Here is a 19,940-nt window from a genome sequence, read left to right as displayed (position 1 = left end):
GAGAATAATTCTTACAGTTACAATGTTTTCAAATAATCCATTCCTTCAAAAGTAATCTATTGTACTAAGATAATGTGTTTTCGAGGGCAGAAAATGAAACAGAACGGCGAGATCCATCAGAGTATGATCCTGTAATGCTTTAACAAATCTTTCGCAGTCTTAAGTAATAGAGAAATGTGGTAGAGCATCATCTTACACTATATTCTTGTATTCATATTATTTGTATTATGTGACTATGTGTCTCTATTCGATGTGTGGGAAAAAAACGTCTCCAACAGGTTTATATATACGATACCATTCAGATAAACGCAAAGGAAACCAACATTTCCATCTAATAATATTCATTTTATTTTAATTATACCATTTTCTAGTTAGATAACCAATTTGTGAGCAAGAATTTGCATCGTAACAGTGAATCATATTGCTGCCAAATTCCAAATATAAAAAACTAAAGCTCACGAATCACAAACCGAGAGTTTCTGTGAGATTTATGAGGTGCGAAGGAATTTCTATTTTGAAAGAAATCGAAATTGATATAAATTCGCTTTATAACATATTATTCAGTTTATTTATCTAATTATATTATGATTCTGATGTAATGTATACACACATTTTAAAAGTTATTTCTTTCGCTCATTTCAATTTGTAATCTTGAATTTTTACACTGAAAAAATCCTGAGTAGAGACGGAAACTGTGGTATGTCAAACTGAATTTAAACAAGGTGAAAGCAAATGAAAAGCTAATGTACATACTACAATAGCTTTTAATTTGTTTAGAATTACAATCTTAGTAATGCAAATCATGCTGATTAACACATAATTAAAAGTGGATAAACATTCCTTTTTGAACGTTTCTTTGAACCTTGATATAAAGTTCTATGAATATCTGCAGTTGGATAAGACAGCTCAGGGTCAAACAAATTTTAAAATGAAATTTGTATAAATTAATTTCATGAGTTCAATTATGAAAGATATGCCGTGTAATATTTATTTGCACAATTTAAAGCCAGTAGCACAACATAAATTTATTGTTGAAAAATATTGTCATGTGTAAAGCTATGTGTTAAAAAAGTCAATAAACTGTGACTTTCCAGGTAAAACCGGAAGACCTCGCAGCCATGAAAGGCACTGAAAACATAGATCTGAACTACGAAAGAGTGTACTTAGTTGCTGCTAAAATAATACTGGTATCTTAAAGTTAGCATGACTAATTACTAGCTTATAATATATCAGTAGTTACACTTACCGAGCAAAATATTATCAAATGCCGTCCATATACTAAGAACACCATAAAGTTCTTGATAATAAAAATGTTGTTGATAATAAATTTTGGTAAAATGAAGCAGGTATATGATTTATTTGTTCTATTTTTCTTTTCCGGGTCTTGCTTCGTTTGGTTATTAAATCAATCGTTCTACAGTCGGTATCCAGTTCTGGCTCTTTTCGCAGTTCAACCGGTTTCCTTTTCGGGTTTGACAGTTCTTTTCCGGTTCCAGCTTGTCTTTCAGATTTGGAATCTTTTCCGTTTTTTGCTTCTTTTCCAGGTATTGCGTCTTTTCAGACTCCTCTATATTTTCCATTTCTGGCATCTTTTCCGGCTCTTGCTTCTTTTCCAGTTTTTGCATTTTTTCCAGTTCCTTCTTCATTTTCAGGTCTCTCTTTTTTGGTTTTTGCAATTTTTCCCTCAACTTTTGCCTTTCCAGTTCACTTTTGTGTGCTTGTTTTAGCATCTCTTCAATATGTTTCTCCATTTTCAGTTCTTCTTTCTTTTCTAGTTTTTGTATTCCTTCCCGTATTTTCTTCTTTTTCAGTTCTTCTTTCTTTTCTAGTTTTTGAATCCATTCCAGTAATTGCTTCTTTTCCAGTTCTTTCTTCTTTTCTAGTTTCTGTTGCTTTTCCAGTTTTTGTTTGTTTTTCAGTTCTTCCTTCTTTTCCAGTTTTTGCTTCTTTTTCTGCTCTTGTTTCATTTTCATTTCTTGCTTCTTTTCCAATTTTTGCTTCTTTTTCAGTTCTTGCTTCTGTTCTAATTCTTGTATCTTTTCCTGTTCCTGCTTCTTTTCTAGTTTTTGTATCTCTTCCAGCTTTTGTTTCTTTTTCAGTTCTTGCTTCTTTTCTCGTTTTTGTGTCAATTCCAGTTTTCTCTTGTTTTCGAGTTCTTGCTTCTTTTCCAGTTTCTCCTTCTTTTCCTGTTCTTCCTTTTTATTCAGTTTTTGATTCTTTTCCAGTTTTTGCATCTTTTCCGGTTCTCGCTTCTTTTCCAGTTCCTTCTCGTTTTCCAGTTCTTTCTCGTTTTCCAGTTTTTGCTCCTTTTCATGATCACAAGGAGGATTTTCCAATCTACAAAAAAATCGGTATATCTTTATTTCATTAGTAAAATAGTGAAAGTAATGCAATGACGATCACGTTTAACATGTACAACACTTCCATATTTAGATACTATATAACACTTTTGGCTCAGTTTCATAGGGAAAAAACTCCCCGTAGATTATTGCCTGGCAGAATTGTTTTCTGCAAAGGGTGAATTTGTTGTTTTCGTTGTTCTGACCTAAAGCCAAGCAGATAAGTTAAAGTATTTTGCGTTATTTGTATGCAATAAGCGGCCTCCATGAATCTCACGTAGAGCGTAATAATTTGCAAAGTTTCAGTGCCTTACTTTTCCTTACTTAATTTTTACATAAGTTGCAATAATAATAACAGAAATAATAAACAGGTGGCTTAAAAACAGAGGGAAACAATGACGAAAATTGCAAAATAGGAGGAAAAAAGGAAACTGAAATGAAAAGGGAAACAACTACAAACAAAGGATGGAAAAAGCATTTTAGAAGATATACACGTAACGTTCTTTCTGAATCAGCCAAACCTGTATTTTAACGAGTCTCTTTGCATCGCTGGCTGCACAGATTTCAAATTTTCTCTCGTTATTCAAAATTCGGATCATATTGCTGGTCTTTTTCGTAGTCCATCAGAGCCGCACTAGGATTTTTGCCACCATTTGTTTCAATTGAAACTTTTATTCTCATTCTTCAGTTGCATTCTTAAAGTTTATTTATTTATACAGGAAGAAAGAAAGAAATCAATCAAATCAAAGTAAATTAGGAAAAGATATACCTGTTTTCTCCTATATTTATTGTTCCCTGTAATTTCTTTTGCCTGTTGCATTAAATTTATTGAAGGAAAATTTACAAAATCATTCAAAATGTATTTCCTAAATCCTTATGCGAATTTAGCCCTTCTGATCATTTCGGCCACACTTTAATGGCTTTTACAATTTGATGTTTGAATATTGACAGCTGCCTATACTGAAATATGCTCTCCATTGTCCTCGAAAAAAGAAAAATTAAAGTTCCAGGTAATTTTGCAATGAAGGACACATATATCTTATTTGAAGGGCAAGAGGAAAAGAAAAAGATATTTTCGGATGGGAATATGTAGCATTTTAAACACCGTGTTTGTAAATGTCATCATATAGTAGCAACACTTGAGTCATATGTAATTATACACATATATGAGAGAGACGACGATGACGAAAAATTAAATGGCAAAACATGGCCGAAAACACTTTCCTGGCCGGTGCAAACAACACAAAACACAAGAAAGATCGGACACCAGTTACGCTTAGCACAAGAGAAATTAAAAAGTAGGAACAAAATTAGACACTTATGGACCTCAAAAAAGGTGTTCGAAATTACGACCTGCACCCTGTTACGGGTATCCCATCTCTCGTACATCCAACATGAGATGCTCTGGAAAATACCGTGCATCCCCAGGACTTTACCAGCACCTGCCACAATATGTGCCACAAGTTCCTGTTGGACTTCTAACTGGGGTTTCGTGCACTTATGTGTTGAAGTACCCCGAGACGAACTGATAATGCAAGTTAGTTCTCGTGATCTTGCTGAACAATGCACTGGACTATCTCTACCAAACCCATGTTTAGGATACGTTCCGAAGGAACTTTCGAATACTTTCTTTGATGGCGATCCCCTGCTTTTGTTCTTATTTCTTGGTTTCCGCTGCGCTAAGGAAAATAAAAAAATATCTTTACAATGTTCGTACCATATTTTTCTTGTGTTGTCTCTCGTCACTATGGGCCAGGAAAGCGTTTCCGACAATGCATTGCAATAAACGATTATATATATATATATATAAACAATATATATACACGATATATATATATATATATAATCTTATAAACATATGTTACCGTGAAAGACCGAAATTGGAGAATATCGACATTCACCGGAGAATGTCAACATTCACCAAATACGTCGGTGAAAGATCAAATATTGCATTACATTCTTCTACATTCGGACCCTCACCAGTGTACTTCGATAATCACAGATATGCTCTGGTGTAGATTGAAAAGAGCGGAGTATATGTACACATTGTTATTGCAAAAGGAAGTGTTCCACAAATAAATGCAGTTGTAAAAGCAAGGGCCTCTTGTGCAATTTAAAGTGTTATATATATTATATATATATATATATATATATATATATATGTATATAATCGTATAAAAATATGTTACCTCGAAAGACCGAAATTAAAGAATGTCGACTTTCACCGGAGAATGTTAACATTCACCAAATACGTCGGTGAAAGATCGAATATTGCATTACATTCTTCTACATTCGGACCCTCACCGGTGTATGTCGACAATCACAGATATGCTCTGGTGTAGATTGAAAAGAGAGGAGTATATGTACACACTGTTATTGCAAAAGGAAGTGTTCCGCAAATAAATGCAGTTGTAAAAGCAAGGGCCTCTTGTGCAATTGAAAGTGTCATAACAGTTTAAGTTGTTGCAATAAATAAGATTTGAATCACGTAATTTAGTAAACATAGCTTGAGTAAGCTCCCTGTTCCGAGTCAGGATAGTTCATGTTTCCAAAGCAAGTAAAGAGGAATACAAGTCCTGATAGTGGCGCCCGACGAAGAAGAATAACCATGGCCGAGTTTCAAGAAGAACCTGTGGTGCCTGCAGAAGCGACTCAGAATCCAGAAATGCCAGCTGCCGCCCTGGAAGCATTTGGGTACATCGTACAGACCATGCGCGCATCGATGAAACCAGAAGCAACATTTAATGGAAACTCACCGGTAACCAGTTTTTTGGAAAAATTGGATGACCACTTCATGCTGTATCCAGTCCATGAGTTCCATAAAGTCACCTTAGCTACCAGCGCTTTGAGGGGCCAAGCGCTTAATTGGTTCAAATGTATAGGCAGAAGCCTCTTGGGTCAAGCGGGAAGTCCCACCTATACTTACGAAAATTTTAAGACTGCCTTAGTAAAACCCTTCCCTGTCGTAAGAGATCGTGCAAGTTTAGAAACGGAACTCTTCAGCATATACCAGCAACGAATCGAAAATCTTTCCACCTTTATTTTAAGAAAAATTCACGTCTTTAAACTCTTGTATGGAAACCGTCCGGATCCTGAGATAATTCAAGTGATTTTGCCGAGTTTAGTTCCCCAAGTACAAGACTTTTTTTAATTAAGGAATCCGACTACACTGGAAAAGTTATTTGAGCTAACAATCCAGTTTGAAAATAGAAGAACGGCGGACATCGAATGAAGACGCCAGTTTGAGCAACGAAGCCAATTTGGTGCGCCAAGACCACAGCAAAGGCAAGAACACGGCTACGGAAGCAAGTCGAATCAGAGGGCAAGGAAACCTGAGCATCCAAAAACAACCGGCGAACGTCGACAGTTCAATAGTAAGCCAGAAAAAAAGTCTGAAGGCCAGCGGAAAAACAAGGAAGGCATGGAAAGGAAGAAAGAAAATTAAACTAAAACGGATTTCTGCTGACGGGAGGGTGCGGAAATCCGAAGGCCAAGAAAAGCCCTCTTTCTTCAAGTTAAATACAGTTATTGTGAAAAATTTGACTCTTCCAAAGATTGAAGTTAGAGTTTTATAAAAGATTTTGCAGCTATTGTTGAACCATTGTTAAAATTAAAAAGGAAAAAGGCAATTTTCTCGTCCACGGCCGAAGCCAATAGTGCTTTCGAGAAATTAAAGCAAGCATTAACGCAAGCCCCTGTTTTGAAATTTCCTGAAAACGATGAGAATTTAGAAATTTCAGTGGATGCTTCGGATTATGCGCTAGGAGCGGTACTTTCGCAAAATCAGCAGCCCGTGGCATTTTTTAGTAGAACTTTAAATCAAACACAAAAAAATTATTCCGCGACTGAGAGAGAGGCACTTGCAGTTCTGTTAGCAGTGCAAAAGTTCCGAGTCTATTTTCGAAAGGTCCAATAACAGTGTATTCTGATCATGCGGCGGGAACTAGATTGTACTCAGGGAAAAACTTATCCACAAGGTTAATAAAATGGGCACTAAAGTTACAAGAGTATAATCTGGTAATTAAGCACACGCCCCGGAAAGGAAAATATCGTAGCAGATGCCCTATCCAGAATAAAAATAGATGAAGAAGTTAATACTGTAAAGGTGGCAATGCTCACAGCATGTAAGTTACATTCCCGAGAAACTGTGATAACCGAACTGAGTAAGGATCCTGAATTTAAAAATATTTATGATTATTTAAAGGATCCTGAAAATTTTAGCCACCAATATATTGTGGCGATAAGAAATAGGGCGGCCCATAACGAACTAATAGATGGTCTATTATTTTATACAAAAACTACGAATTCCAACAACGAATTTCGACCTGTTATCCCAGCTAGTCTTAGATTAAACGTACTGCAGGAGTTACACGACTCCGCTTTAGCTTCTCATGCTGGTATTCGAAAAACCTTCCAACGCGTACGCGAAGCAGTTTATTTTCCTGAGCTGCAAAAGTTAACAAGGGCGTATGTCCAGTCTTGCCCAACATGTCAAGCAGTTAATTATATTAATTTCCGCCCGGCCGGGTTTCTAAATAGTATTAAATCGGAATTTCCAAATGAAATAATTGGCATCGATTTATTGGGCCCTTTCCCAAAAAGTCAGTTAAATAAAAGTGGCTATCACCTTGTTATGGTTGATTATTTTAGTAAGTGGATCGAAATTGTTTCCTTAAAACGAGCCTCCTCGAAATTAGTTACTGATTCTATTTTAAATAAATATATTTTAAAATACGGGGCGCTCCTAAAAGTAATATCGGATAATGGTCCTCAATTTGTAAGTAATATATTTGAAGACATGTGCCAAAAACTGGGCATACGTCATTTAAAAATGGTCCCGTATCGGCCGCAATCAAATATTGCGGAACGGGTCAATAGAAATATAATGAAAATTGTCCGTAGTTATGTTAAAAATTTTCATAAAAGCTGGGTTAACTATGTCAATGAATTAGGTTTCTCCCTTAGGACCGCAAAACATGATACGACGGGCAAAACTCCTGCTGAGTTATTTTTAGGCAGAAAGATTATAACGCCGTTAGATAAATTATTTTATGTTCAACAAAGAGCCCCAGAATTTAAAATGGGCAATATAGAAAAATAAATTAAAAAAGCAAAAAAGAACACTGAAGTAGCACAGAGAAAACAGAAGCTTTATTATGATATGAAACGACGGGGAGTAACTTATAAAGTAGGACATGAAGTGTTAAAAATTAAGCATTCACTTTCTTCAGCACCAGAAGATAAAACTGCTAAATTTTATCCACGATTTGAAGGACCATATGTCATAGAAAAAGTAACTCATGCTTAGTGGTGTTAAAAGCCAGGAATGGTGAAACCTGCACCGCAAACGTAGACCAGATAAAACCATTTTATAATCGTAATAAAATGCCAATATTTCAAGATCTTTTGCAGGATCCGGCACGGCAGGCACAAGCTCCAGAGGTGGAACAACGACAATCCCAAGGGCAAGCCATTAGTAGACAGGAGCAATTGAAAAGAAAGTTCCCCCGTTGGAAAACTGAAGGTAACAAGAAAAAGAAGTCGTTCCACCGACCAGAGAAGAGAGAGCACGACCACCCCCAGAATGAAGAAGGGAGAAGTACGACTAATGCAAAGAAAGCCAGGAGAAATGACAGCAACTATAACACGGCTCCAAAACAGAAGATCTACCCATCGGATAGGAGTCTACGCAGCAAATGTCGACGAATTGATGAAGGAAGACCAGCTGCAGATGCAAAGACGCAAGAAAAATTTGAACAGCCAGCAACGAGATCCAGGCAACAACGAGAGACAGTTGTCCCGGTTCCGCCAAGACCAGCTGCCATCAAACGGCCGTGACCACAGGCAGATGCTAAAGGAAGGGACCGAAGGGCGAACCCGCACAAGAAGGAAGATCAACCAGACCGTAGTCTTCGCTACCTTCCAGGACTGGGCAGAAAAAAGGATGTCTGAATATCACAAAGATAAGTAAAACTTTATGTTACTTTGAAACCGTAAGTTAATTTTTCAATCTTACTGCAAGTGGCAGAATTCAAGAATTTTTACCTCATGTGAGGCCTACCTTTATCGTCAAAAAGGCGAGAAAGGAGTTGTTACCTATTTTGGTATTGTTTTTCAGTTACTCGCGAGTAAAACTAAAATTAATGTATAATAGGAATGTGTAAATACTTGAATATTGAAAAAGCATTGATAATCTTTGAGAAAGGTACCTTAAGAAAATTGTAAAAATTATTGTATAAAATTTTATTTAAAAGATTCTGGCAAGAAAGAAGTTTTAATCTGAAAGACTTTTGAAATGTAGAATTTCAATGCAGAAGAATTGGCACTTGCTTGGAAAAGAATAGAAGTTAACAATGTACTACTAATGTATGTTTTAAAATGCGTAAAATTAACGGCATGTTAATATGTCCTTATATACAATGTGAACTGTTATCTTAAAAGTTAAGAAATATTGTGATATGTTAAAAGTAAAAATATTAGAGTAATGCCAAAAATTTTAACTTATTCGTGTGACTGTAAAAAGAGCAAATTATTGTGAATATGTGATAAAGGTTGAATGAATGTAGTTAGGCTCTCTGACGCTACACTTCAGAGTTAGCCACTTTTCAGAATTGTAGCTCAGGGTTTAGAGATGAATATAAGGTGTGTTCTGAGGTTTTGTTATGTTGAATTTTAAGACGTTAGTGCTTTGATTGCAGGCGGTAGTGTTGAACACTTGTACATAGACACGCTCGTGTTTGGTGTTTTTCTTTACAACACAAGTCAGAGAGCACGGGGAGATAATTAAATAACGTCATGAATGAAATAAGAATTTTAAAGGAGAAATATAAATATTCATGTTACTTGCCATTTGATTGTGTAACATTTCATTAAACTAGTTTTCCTTCCATAAGGAACCAGATTTCAACTAAGAAACTCCTGTTTATAGATGCAGTACAGATGAAAATACTTGTCCATAGAGATGATAATGTAAAAACGACTTTTTAATATCTAGTTTCTAGAGAGAAATGTTTGTAAAAGATTGGCCTCGCGTTAGATTCTAGAGCTAAAAGTTTTCAACAAGGTCGTTTTAGACCTCAGTTTCAAACTAATTAACTCTGGCGGATAGTATGTAAGGATCCTAAGTTTTACTAACGTTTTTGATGTCATTTAAAACGCTTAATTACAGGGCCGTAGTATAATACACAACCCCCCCAAACCCAGAAGTATAGCGATATACAATAGTGACGTGATCGAAGATTCTTTGGAAATAATCGTTGTCATCGAATGACATGCATATTCTATTTAAGTAATCGTAGTCATCGGCTTTAATATTCTTTGCAAATGATCTTTGTCATCAAATAATCATTGTAAAGAATCATTCTCATCGGATAATCATTGAAAATAATCCTTGTCGTTACATAAAGGGGCATAGTAGCTGATGTATAAAGAATTGTACTCAAATTCTAATCAAAAGAATCGCATATGTATGCAATTTATCATATGATCATTATTTACAGCAATGATTCTTATATGTTTTCGACCTACGGCTCCTAATGACGCCGCGGAAAACTTGCGCAACAGTGACAAAAAGAATATTTAAAAGTACAATAAAAGCTTGAAAGCTAGGGAAAATGTGTGAATTTATTTTCCTTTTATTTAAATGAAGCTTAATGTTTTTAAAGGAAATTGAATATTGTAAACAGGAGTCAGCAGTTTAAATATATGTGGGATTTTGCCTCTTTGTTTTTTTTTTTTTTTTCTTCGTAACATCATATCCTCCGGAACGGGGGGGGGGAGATTTGAGTTTAGAAGGAGGTACCCTCGGATTTCAAAAATTCTTGGTAAAACTTTTCGACTATTGTTATCTTCCTACGACTATCACTCGAGATGTTATATAAAATTTCGGAAAGCGCTGGAGATCAAATTGCTTTATTTAGAAAAATGATGGCTCTTCTCACTCTCAAATCGTATTGTTTAAGAGAAAGTTAAAAAAATATGAAATAAATAGTATTGCCAAACTCGAAACTTATTGTTATTATTTACGGTTATATTCTGAGTTGAAGAAAGCACGTGATTCCATATAACGTCACTGTATGTCGAAAAATATTTCGTTAATTTCAGTATTTTAAATGAATAGCTGCTTTTGGCAACTTTTATGTTTCACCTTTAGATACGTGACACGATATGCTATCGCTACGTTAATTCTTTTATTGAGATTTTGCAAATTTGTTATATTAAAATAAATTTAAATCATAACTTCAAATGTATTACCCCAAGTGTCAAAGTTCTTTGTTTCCTGACTTGGCAAGAAAAATTTATTTACGAATAGCTGGTTGCTTGGAAAGAATGAATACATTTTCTTCATAATGAAATGTTTCTATGCATTTTATGCTATTCTAATTTTATTTATAAAAATTTAATTTCTTTTATTGTATAGTTCCTTTCTGAGTAGAAGTTTAAACTTCTGTAGGTATTTAACATATTTTAGATGAATGTTACTTTACTACAGTTACATAATTTTTTTTTCAATTTACTAAAATGTCTGAACGCAAGAAGACAGCACAAATGTTACAGCGAGCTACATAAAAAATGAAGTAAAAAGCACTAGGAGACTCAGCAGGCAAGTAGAAGAAAACTTGCATGCTTCAAAAATGAATGAAGATACAACTAGAAACTCAGCAGGTAAGCATAGTGACAAGAAAGGTTACGCATTCAAGAAACTGAAGAAGAAACGAATAGGAGTTCCAGCAGACAAGCAACAACTCAAGAAACTTCGCTGGCTCAAACTGTATCAGAAACTAGTAGCAGACGCAAAAGACCTTCAGAAAACCAAGAATCACTGCGTGCTCCGGAAAGGTAAGCAGAAGCGAAACGGAGGCCCATTAGGAAAGCGGAACGTCAAAAGAATATGCGCGATGACGGGAAGAAGTCGCAAGTAAACGAAGGATGCAAGACTGTCCGCGTCATCGTCAGATTCGACAGGAAATACCAGAACAGCTCAAGAAGCTGCATAAACAACTCAAGACGCTGCAGATTACGGACAATTTCGGTTCGAAGAGGCAGAGCTCATACGAGGAAACAAGCTTCGCATGAACACATCACGACATACACGTAGTACTCTTCACAATGCAGGAAGTTTACTTTGAGCAACACACTGTATACGTAGAGCTCGTAGACATATATAGTAAAGATTTTGCTTTGTCAACAGCCCCCTAGTAAAATGTATGAAGTTTATATTGACATCTCACAATACCTGAAAGAAATTTTTCTATTTACTTCTTCATTTACTATTTTCTTAAATTTCTTATCAGTAATCCTGTCTATATATTATAGATATCAAAATCAGAAAAAAATTAATTAATTATCTTTAAATGTATCTAAGTAATGAATACTTCGCCCCTGTTCGTACCGAAACAACACGATGTAATTGTAGATACCTAGAAAGTAAAATGTATTCAGCAGGCTGTACAGCAAGCGACACCTGTAAATGGTGATAACACAAGAATGTTATATAATGTTATATACTGGCAGAATTTTAAAAAAAGAACATATACATCAGTGTTTTAAAAATACGAATTTTGCATCAGGTTGCAAAACAAATATCTTAAAATCTGCCTTTCCATGCATAAGAGTTCAGGATTCGGAAAATTATATTTTCGTAAACGGTTTAGCAAAAATAACAAAAATTATTGCCTTGAGAAATGGATAATCTTCGTATGAATACGAATTACGCCAAGACTACTCGTCAATGGTTGTTTTGAACACGCCCTTAATGTATATATATAACCCTTAAAAAACGTAAAGTGAGTGAATCTACTATTCGAGTGTGTCTTTATATCTTGAGTATTTAAGAAATAAGAATTGCATTTATCTATCTCGATAAAGCTAACGCTATTGCCCGAATAACAACGTTTATTTAACACTTGATATAACCAACTTCATATATATCTTGAAATAAAACATAAATTTCCTAATCAGATACTACCAATTGCAGAAAAAATACAAAAATAATGGAATTTCTAATAACACTACAAGTAACATACCGAGGAATAAATTGCGCTGCAAAACTGATGCAATCTACAATATGTAAACCACAAAATGTATGTACCGCTATAGAAATGCAATAGAATGAGAAATGAAACTGTGATGAGATTTATAATGAAAATTTACCATAAACTATTAGTATATGATATAAGTAAATATATACTTTTAATACTATTCATTTAAATATGTTCAAACGTTCATAATATTCATTACTTACAAACGCTTTTTCATCCATCGAAGCATAGCACAAGCCATTCTCAATTCTGTGCTGGTGCACGTCAATAAAATAAGGATAAATTCAAATTTTTACAAAAATTCAATCGCCTTGACTCGTTTCTCAGAAAACGTATGTCTACAAATGCAGTATTAATATATCACATCAATATAATTCGGGATCATAAAATCACCAAACAACGCATTAAACGCAAAAACTCGCATTAAGGCAGAATGAAGAATTTTCACTCTTACAATGACTTTTACAACAATATATAATAGAATCGAATTTCTAAACTAAGTGTTCATTGTTTCACCATATTTCATTCTTGGGGAACCTTTCAAGGTTGTTCAGTAATTCTAACTGTTAACTGGTATAAAAAGAATTATGATTTCATATATATGCACAGACTTATATATGTATTATATTAACACGTATCTGTAGTAACATACATCATCTTATATTATATGTATTCGCATAATTCTAAATTAATTATACTAGTCAACATAATTTGTATATTGATAGCAGCACAGTTTTAAAATAATTTATTACTATCTGCTTGCTAACGATTATATAATTAAGTACAGTGGTTCCTCGACAAACGAGTTTAATATGTTTCGTAACCTTGCTCGTATCTCAAAGCAATTTTCCGCATTGAAAGTAATCGAAATGCCATTAATCCGTTCCAGCTCCCAAAACACGACCTCAGCTGTTTTTTTAAGTGTTTTTGAATAAGAAAAATGTAGTTTCTTATTCAAAAACAAGAAGAAACCTTTATTTATAAATAACAAATACATATTCTATAAAAACATAATTAAAAGAAAAAGTGCCTACGGAAGCGCTTAATTTTTGTCACTGGTCTTCGCTCTTTTTGTCATGATCTGCTCATTTTCACCCGCAGATCGTTTAAAAAAACTGTCCAAGGAGGTTTGTTTCTTCCTACCTGTCAAGGTATTGCGTAATCGAGTTAGGCAAGTTTCGTTGAACAACTCCGATTTAGGACTAGTTGCAACTTTTTCGCGGTGATTTTTATCCACGAACTCTACAACTTTATCCCACATTCTCAAGATCTGTTTTATATCTCTTGCAGGGATAACCTCCTCCATCTCTGGCTCCTCTTCAAAACTAATTTTTCGTTGAACCACCGTATGCTGCTGCAAATGCAGATCGTGTAACTCCTCGGTTGTCAGCTCCTGAGACTGTTCCTCTACGAGTTCGTTCACATCTCTCTCCTCCACCTCCAGACTCATGGATTTTCCCAGAGAAACAAGCTCCTCTACCACTGACACTTTGGGTTCCAATCCTTCGAATTCTCTTTCAGCTACAGCCTCAGGCCACAGCTTCTTCCATGCAGACGTTGTAACACCCAGCCAGGCCTGAACAATAATTCTTAGGCACATCACGATGTTAAAGTGGTTTTTCCAGAACTCTCGAATGGTAAGGTTTGTGTTCTCTGTCACCTCAAAGCAGCGGCGAAAAATGTCCTTGGTGTACAAATTCTTAAAATTAGAAATCTCCTGCTGATCCATGGGCTGCAGGATAGGAGTGGTGTTGGGTGGTAGGTAGGGAAATTTTATATACTTGAACTCTTCGAGTAAATCATCTTCGAGATTTGATGGGTGAGTAGGGGCATTGTCGAGGCCAACACCAGAACAGAACACCAGAATTATCCACTCCACAAAGAAGTTCATTCTGTCCCACGCCTTCGGATTTGCCCTCCACATATCTTCTTAAAATTATAACTGGCAGGTTTTCTTTTAAAATATTATATGACTTAAAGCCTCTGGGGTTTTCCGAATGGTATACTAACGGAGGCTTGATTTTACAGTCGCCATTCGCATTGACGCAAATTGCTAGATTTAATCTATCCTTAATGGGTTTGTGACCTGGCATCTTCTCCTCTGCCGTTATGTAAGTTCTATTCGGCATCCTTTTCCAGAAATGCCCTGTCTCGTCACAGTTGAGGACTTGCTGGGGGGATGTATCCTTTGGCTACTATCTGTTCGGAAAACATTTTGATGTAAACATCAGCTGCCTTTACATCCGGATTTGCTGCCTCACCATGCCTGACGACGGAGTGAAGGTCGGTCCTTTCCCTAAAGTTGTCAAACCAGCCCCGACTGGCTTTAAACGGGTCTTCCGATTCCACGTTTGTAGAAGTGTGTGGGATCTTCTTTAGAAAATAACCGTAAATCGCTCGTAAATAACTCGTAATAGTGCCTTCTCACAAAAGATGCTTTGTGTTAAGGTTCCTCCTTGAAGCTGCTTCTCTCTCACTCACACCATCAGTAGTTTCTCCATGTCTTGACGGAGAGAGGTCGGAGCTTAAAAATTATTGTAACGGCCTTAGTTGGCGTTATACTTTAGAACTCCTTTTTTTAATGTGACAATCATTATAAGCCATGTAGATTTTTCCTTGTGGCTTCATTTGTTTTCTCTTCCAAAATTTCGAACGTCCAACAGTTTTGTCAGTTTCGGGCTTTTGGTATGGAGAGTGAGAAAATGAGATAAGACCAGAATGAACTTCAGTTCTGAACTCTGCAGTTCAGCATAGAGTAAGGAGTATTGACAGATTTATGTTCGCTCTTTACGTGCGCTTTTCATCGTATTTTCTTCATCATTCTCAGCACTTTAAAGTGATAACTACTAGCAGTGTTCCTTTATATTTCGTATATTTTTGGAATTATATTTTTTACTCGTACTTTTCGAAAAACTCCAGAATTGTTTAGTGTTTTTTCGGGACAAATAAATTCTAACAAACTACCAGCTCTTCCGCATGCTTTACGAACCTTTATGCCAGGAACAATTTTGGGTGTTAGAAGTAGGACAGAATGCTAGTGACAAGAACAATTGAGGAGCATCTGAGGCAGCTTGTGACAGTCTTTGCTGCGTTCCAGGAAGATATAAAAGGAGAGGTTGATTCCTTTACAGAAGAGATAAATGCGTCCAACAAAAGAGGGAAAGGGGAAATAATACCAATTCAAGGAAAGATGGAATCTATCCAAAATTGATACTTAAGCCTGTCAAGAAAAAATAAAAGACAACAGTAGAAGATTTTCGAGGATTTTGAAAGCAGAAATAACATGGTCGAAAGGAGAGTTAGAGAAACTGGAGAACTTGTTTCTGCTGTCAAACAGCAAATCAAAGAAAGAGTTAATGCTGTCAAACTACAAATCAAAGGAAGAGTTTCTGATGTCGAACAACAAATCGATGACAAAGTCTCTGCTGTTGTCGCCAAAGAATCTGACAGCTTTAACACATTCATAATGACAACTGGAGACGATTGTGATACCTTTAAATAGGTACCTATGTTTTCCGACCCATTTTGTCATGCTTTCCACGTGTGATGGAAAAAACATGTGACATATGTACAAGGCTCAGTTCTGTATAGCTCCAAATGGAAATGGGTAGGATTCCGAAGACAAACCTGTAATTTCGCAGCTTCTCTGAGAATAGAAGAAGACGATATCGGTCCCACTCTTCTAGAAACCCAGAGGCTAGATTTTGATGCTGTACCCGGTACGCGAAAGCTCTACTAAGAAGTGTTTAAAAGACTACAGAAGGCTGCAGTTAATATCTCGACAGCAGAAGCTCAAGAAAATAATCCAGAAGCTCGCCATTGTTATGGAAATGCTCTCCCATCTCTCCTTTTTTGACTGCTCAACAGAAATACGTGAAGTACAATCCATGAAATACTTCCTCGGTGGCATACGGGAACCTGAGGTATAGAAACAATTGCGAATAGTGGATCTCAAGGATTTAAAAAATGCCTAGAGTGTACGCCATGAAAAACGTGGCAGTCCTTTCAGAAACTTGCACACACCATTGCCCAATCGGAACTACTCCAACCCAGAAGCTAGTGGACAAGTGACAGCTCGTCCAGGCAGTCTACCCACTTAAGTAAGTGTCTTAAGGCGGAACAGACGTCAGACGAAAGCGACCTTAGTATGCTAGAACTGCAGTGGTGATGAACACTTACGAAAGAACTGCAGAACACATTAGGACACAGAAGATAATGCTGCTAATCAGCAAGAAGTCACGAAAACAAATCGTGGATGTTGAGCGGAATTTGCCAGAGATTGCCAGATATTGAGAAGTCCCACATAAAATCTTTTCAGATTTCGGTTATGGTTGGTGGCAATATTGGACTTCTCAATCATGAGGCATAAAAATAGAGTTCCCTTAGTATAACAATCGATACATGAGTAATTTACCATCATCCAAAACCTCAAGTCGAGATGATAGAACCAGCATGAACAGAACTTTTCCTTCCAGGATTATAGCTGAAAACAGAAATTTCCGGTAAGGCATTATGAAATATGCTAAGAACGTTAAGAGCACGAAATGAGTACTAATAATATGTTCTTTCGTTGAATTATCAAGGCCGTCATTCCTGTGACGGTTGAAACGTAAGTGCCAAAGCTAAAGTCATTGGTGAATGAGAAGTGGTTGCATCACGTTCTCCATTGAACTACGTTAAGGGGTCTCGTACACCTTAAAACCCTCAAAATCTCTGAATATGATCCTGTTGTAAGAATTGGGATAGCATATTTATTTTTAAAGCTATTACTTCCAGTTTTTTACAGCTGACTACATAGCGCAGCTGAATTAGTAAGCAAATAGTTTGTGTTGCCACAAATGTTTTTATAATTTAATCTTCTTTGTGAGGTAATTTTTTATATGTTCACGTAATACTCCCACTTTGCGTGCACAATTTAAAACATTCTGTTATATATTTTAACTTCATAGTTAATATACAGCTTGTATAGCATCTAAAGACTACTGTGAACCAAAAATCTTAAGAAATTTATACAATGCATTTTAATAAAAAAATTTTAATATTTCCATGCGTAAAATTTTTGACTATTAAAATATTCAATATATTTTTTGGTTCAGTTCGATGATAATACTCATATAAAGAAGTCCATTAAATTTAAAGTGTGTACCAAGAACCGTTTTTAAAATATCATGCGCGCAGCAGTGAAAATTTATGTTTTGAGATAATCAAGTTTTAATGTAAATATTTTTTTTAAATACTTCTCTTGTTATAAAATATATAAAATGCTTATTTTGTGAGAGATATTGTAATATTATATAATTTCCAATAGTTGGTATAAGCATAATTAATGTAAAATAAGCTGCCATCATCAAAGTATAACATATCAACTAAAAATGATTTGAAACTTCTACGCTATCAATAATACAACTAAATTTTTCTTACAAATTGGAACTTACTTATAGGCAAATGTTTCAGGTAAAGTTCTCTGTAATGTATTATTGTATATCAAACATATAAATCATTTAATAGTTCTTCCACAGAGTAACTTTAGCATACTCTAAATGCTATGTATACAACTGGGAAAAAATGCATTTTAAGAAAATCGAGTTTTGATGCAAATATTTCAGTTATACAACTTTCTAATAATAAAGTGCATAGTATATTTATTTTCAAAATGATATATTTAAAATGTATAAATCCTAATAAATTGCATAAGCTTTTGTCAATATGAAACACATTAAAATTACCATACTATATAAAATACCATGACAGAATGATAGCCGTGTATTAAAATACGTGTAGCATATTTGAACAAATAATTTATTTTTACATAACCACATCAGTTAAGTAATTTCAAGCATTTAAGCATATGATATGTATCATATTATGCAACATTATTTAAACATAGGTGGGAAAAAAACCTTTAAGACTTATTTGAAATTGTATGCTAAACTGCTACATTCATCGAAGTATAACATATCGACTAAGAATGATAAAACTAAAACTTCCTTACAAATAACAATTTACTTATAGACAAATGTCTTAGCCAAATGTCTTAGCTCAAGTTCTCTGTAATATATTACTGTATATCAAACATATAAAACATTTAATAGTTCTTCCACAATGTAACTTTAGCATGCTTTAAATGCTATGTATACAACTGCGAAAAACCGTATTTTAAGAAATTTGAGTTTTAATGCCAATACTTCAATATATAACTTTCTAATAATAAAGTGCATAGTATATTTATTTTCAAAATACATTTAAAAAGTATAAATCCTAATAAATTGCAGAAGCTTTTGTTAGTATGAAACACGTTAAATTTACTTTGCTATATACATTACCATGACAGAGTGATAGCCGTATATTAAAATACATGTAGCATATTTGCACAAAAATTTATTTTTACATAACCACTTTAGTTAAATAAACTCAAGCATTTAAGCATATGATATGTATTATATTGTATAATATACATATTATTTAACATGTGTGAAAAAATCTTTTACGACTTACTTCAAATTGTATGCTAAACTGCTAAAATTTTATTTACAAATTAAAACGCACCAGCACAATAAACATCCCCATCATTTTTATGGAGGCCTGCACTTCTGACATTTTTTGCTGCCTTTCAAGTTTACGCTGTTGTTTTGTTTCTGACAAGCCTTTCTTTTCTGCGTTATCTATTCTCTTGTTATCGATTTGTAAAAATCCTTCAATAGAAAACTTACTTCTAAAAAGCTGTAGCTCATTCATTACAGAATGTCTACCAACAGACCTTTCGTTAAAAGCAATCACTGCTTCATTTCCAGCAATTTGAACTATCCTACTACCAGCACGACATGTCTTTGTACAAAATTTCGAAATTCAGGAATTAAATGATTCATTATTATTTTGTGTTTTGCCGCCAAGGCAACGTCTCAATAACGAAGGTTGTGACAAATCTATAAAAACTGGCTTTATTGCCTCCATTACAGCGACTGGTTCAGAATTTATATGCTTATAATCAGCTTTATTTTGCTTAGCTATATTGTATTTGCACCATGTGGTTTCATTTGTAGGACAAACGTCATGAATCGGCTTTTCATCACTCGATATTTTCTGGTAGTAAATTGCCCAAATGGCTTTTCTGATATCACTAACAGACTCATTATATTCTCTAATCGCATTACCATAATACGAAGTTATTTCATTTATTAACTTATCTGTTAGTCTCCCTTTCCCAGACAGATTTTACCGTCATTTAATTTTACTTTTTTTCTTTCAAGTTTTAATTTGCGTAGCCATATTCCCATTCGTTTTTGAATATGTCCAACACACTCAAATTTTTCTATATTTAATGAACCATATGGTTTGGCGTCAGTTATACCTGCAAATGGTTTTGCATCACCTATGTAAGGATCTTAAGTTTTACTAACGTTTATTTTATTTTAAATCTTTACTATCACTTCTTATTTTCTACTTCCGGCCAGAATTAAAAGCGTTAAATTATTTATGCAAAATTTGTGTAGCGAACGCTGTTACTTAAGATGTGGCTTTTTGCCAAGCGAGAGAGAGGAAGGAGTTAGTCGAAGCAGGCCGC

The 19,940-nt window shown here is 34.9% G+C and overlaps 2 protein-coding genes across 3 annotated transcripts in view; one reads left to right on the top strand and one right to left on the bottom strand.

The window, feature by feature from the left end:
* LOC146996199 (uncharacterized) overlaps nt 1–19,940 on the top strand; it is a 231,616-nt gene that overhangs the window by 139,822 nt on the left and 71,854 nt on the right. The gene's annotated exons all lie outside the window — the stretch shown is intronic.
* LOC146996200 (uncharacterized) overlaps nt 1–19,940 on the bottom strand; it is a 37,474-nt gene that overhangs the window by 8,320 nt on the left and 9,214 nt on the right. Inside the window, exon 2 of the mRNA XM_085820294.1 lies at nt 1,247–2,337. Within this exon, the coding sequence (XP_085676420.1) occupies nt 1,401–2,234 (834 nt within the window). The 5' untranslated portion in view covers nt 2,235–2,337 and the 3' untranslated portion in view covers nt 1,247–1,400. The remainder of the gene's footprint in view (nt 1–1,246; nt 2,338–19,940) is intronic.

Source organism: Stegodyphus dumicola, chromosome 7 (assembly GCF_044657685.1).
Source record: "Stegodyphus dumicola isolate Sdum_Otavi_A_Nest chromosome 7, ASM4465768v1".
Taxonomy (NCBI): Eukaryota; Metazoa; Arthropoda; class Arachnida; order Araneae; family Eresidae; genus Stegodyphus; species Stegodyphus dumicola.
The sequence above is the reverse complement of the archived record's forward strand: the minus strand, read 5'-3'. Positions and strand labels throughout refer to the sequence as shown.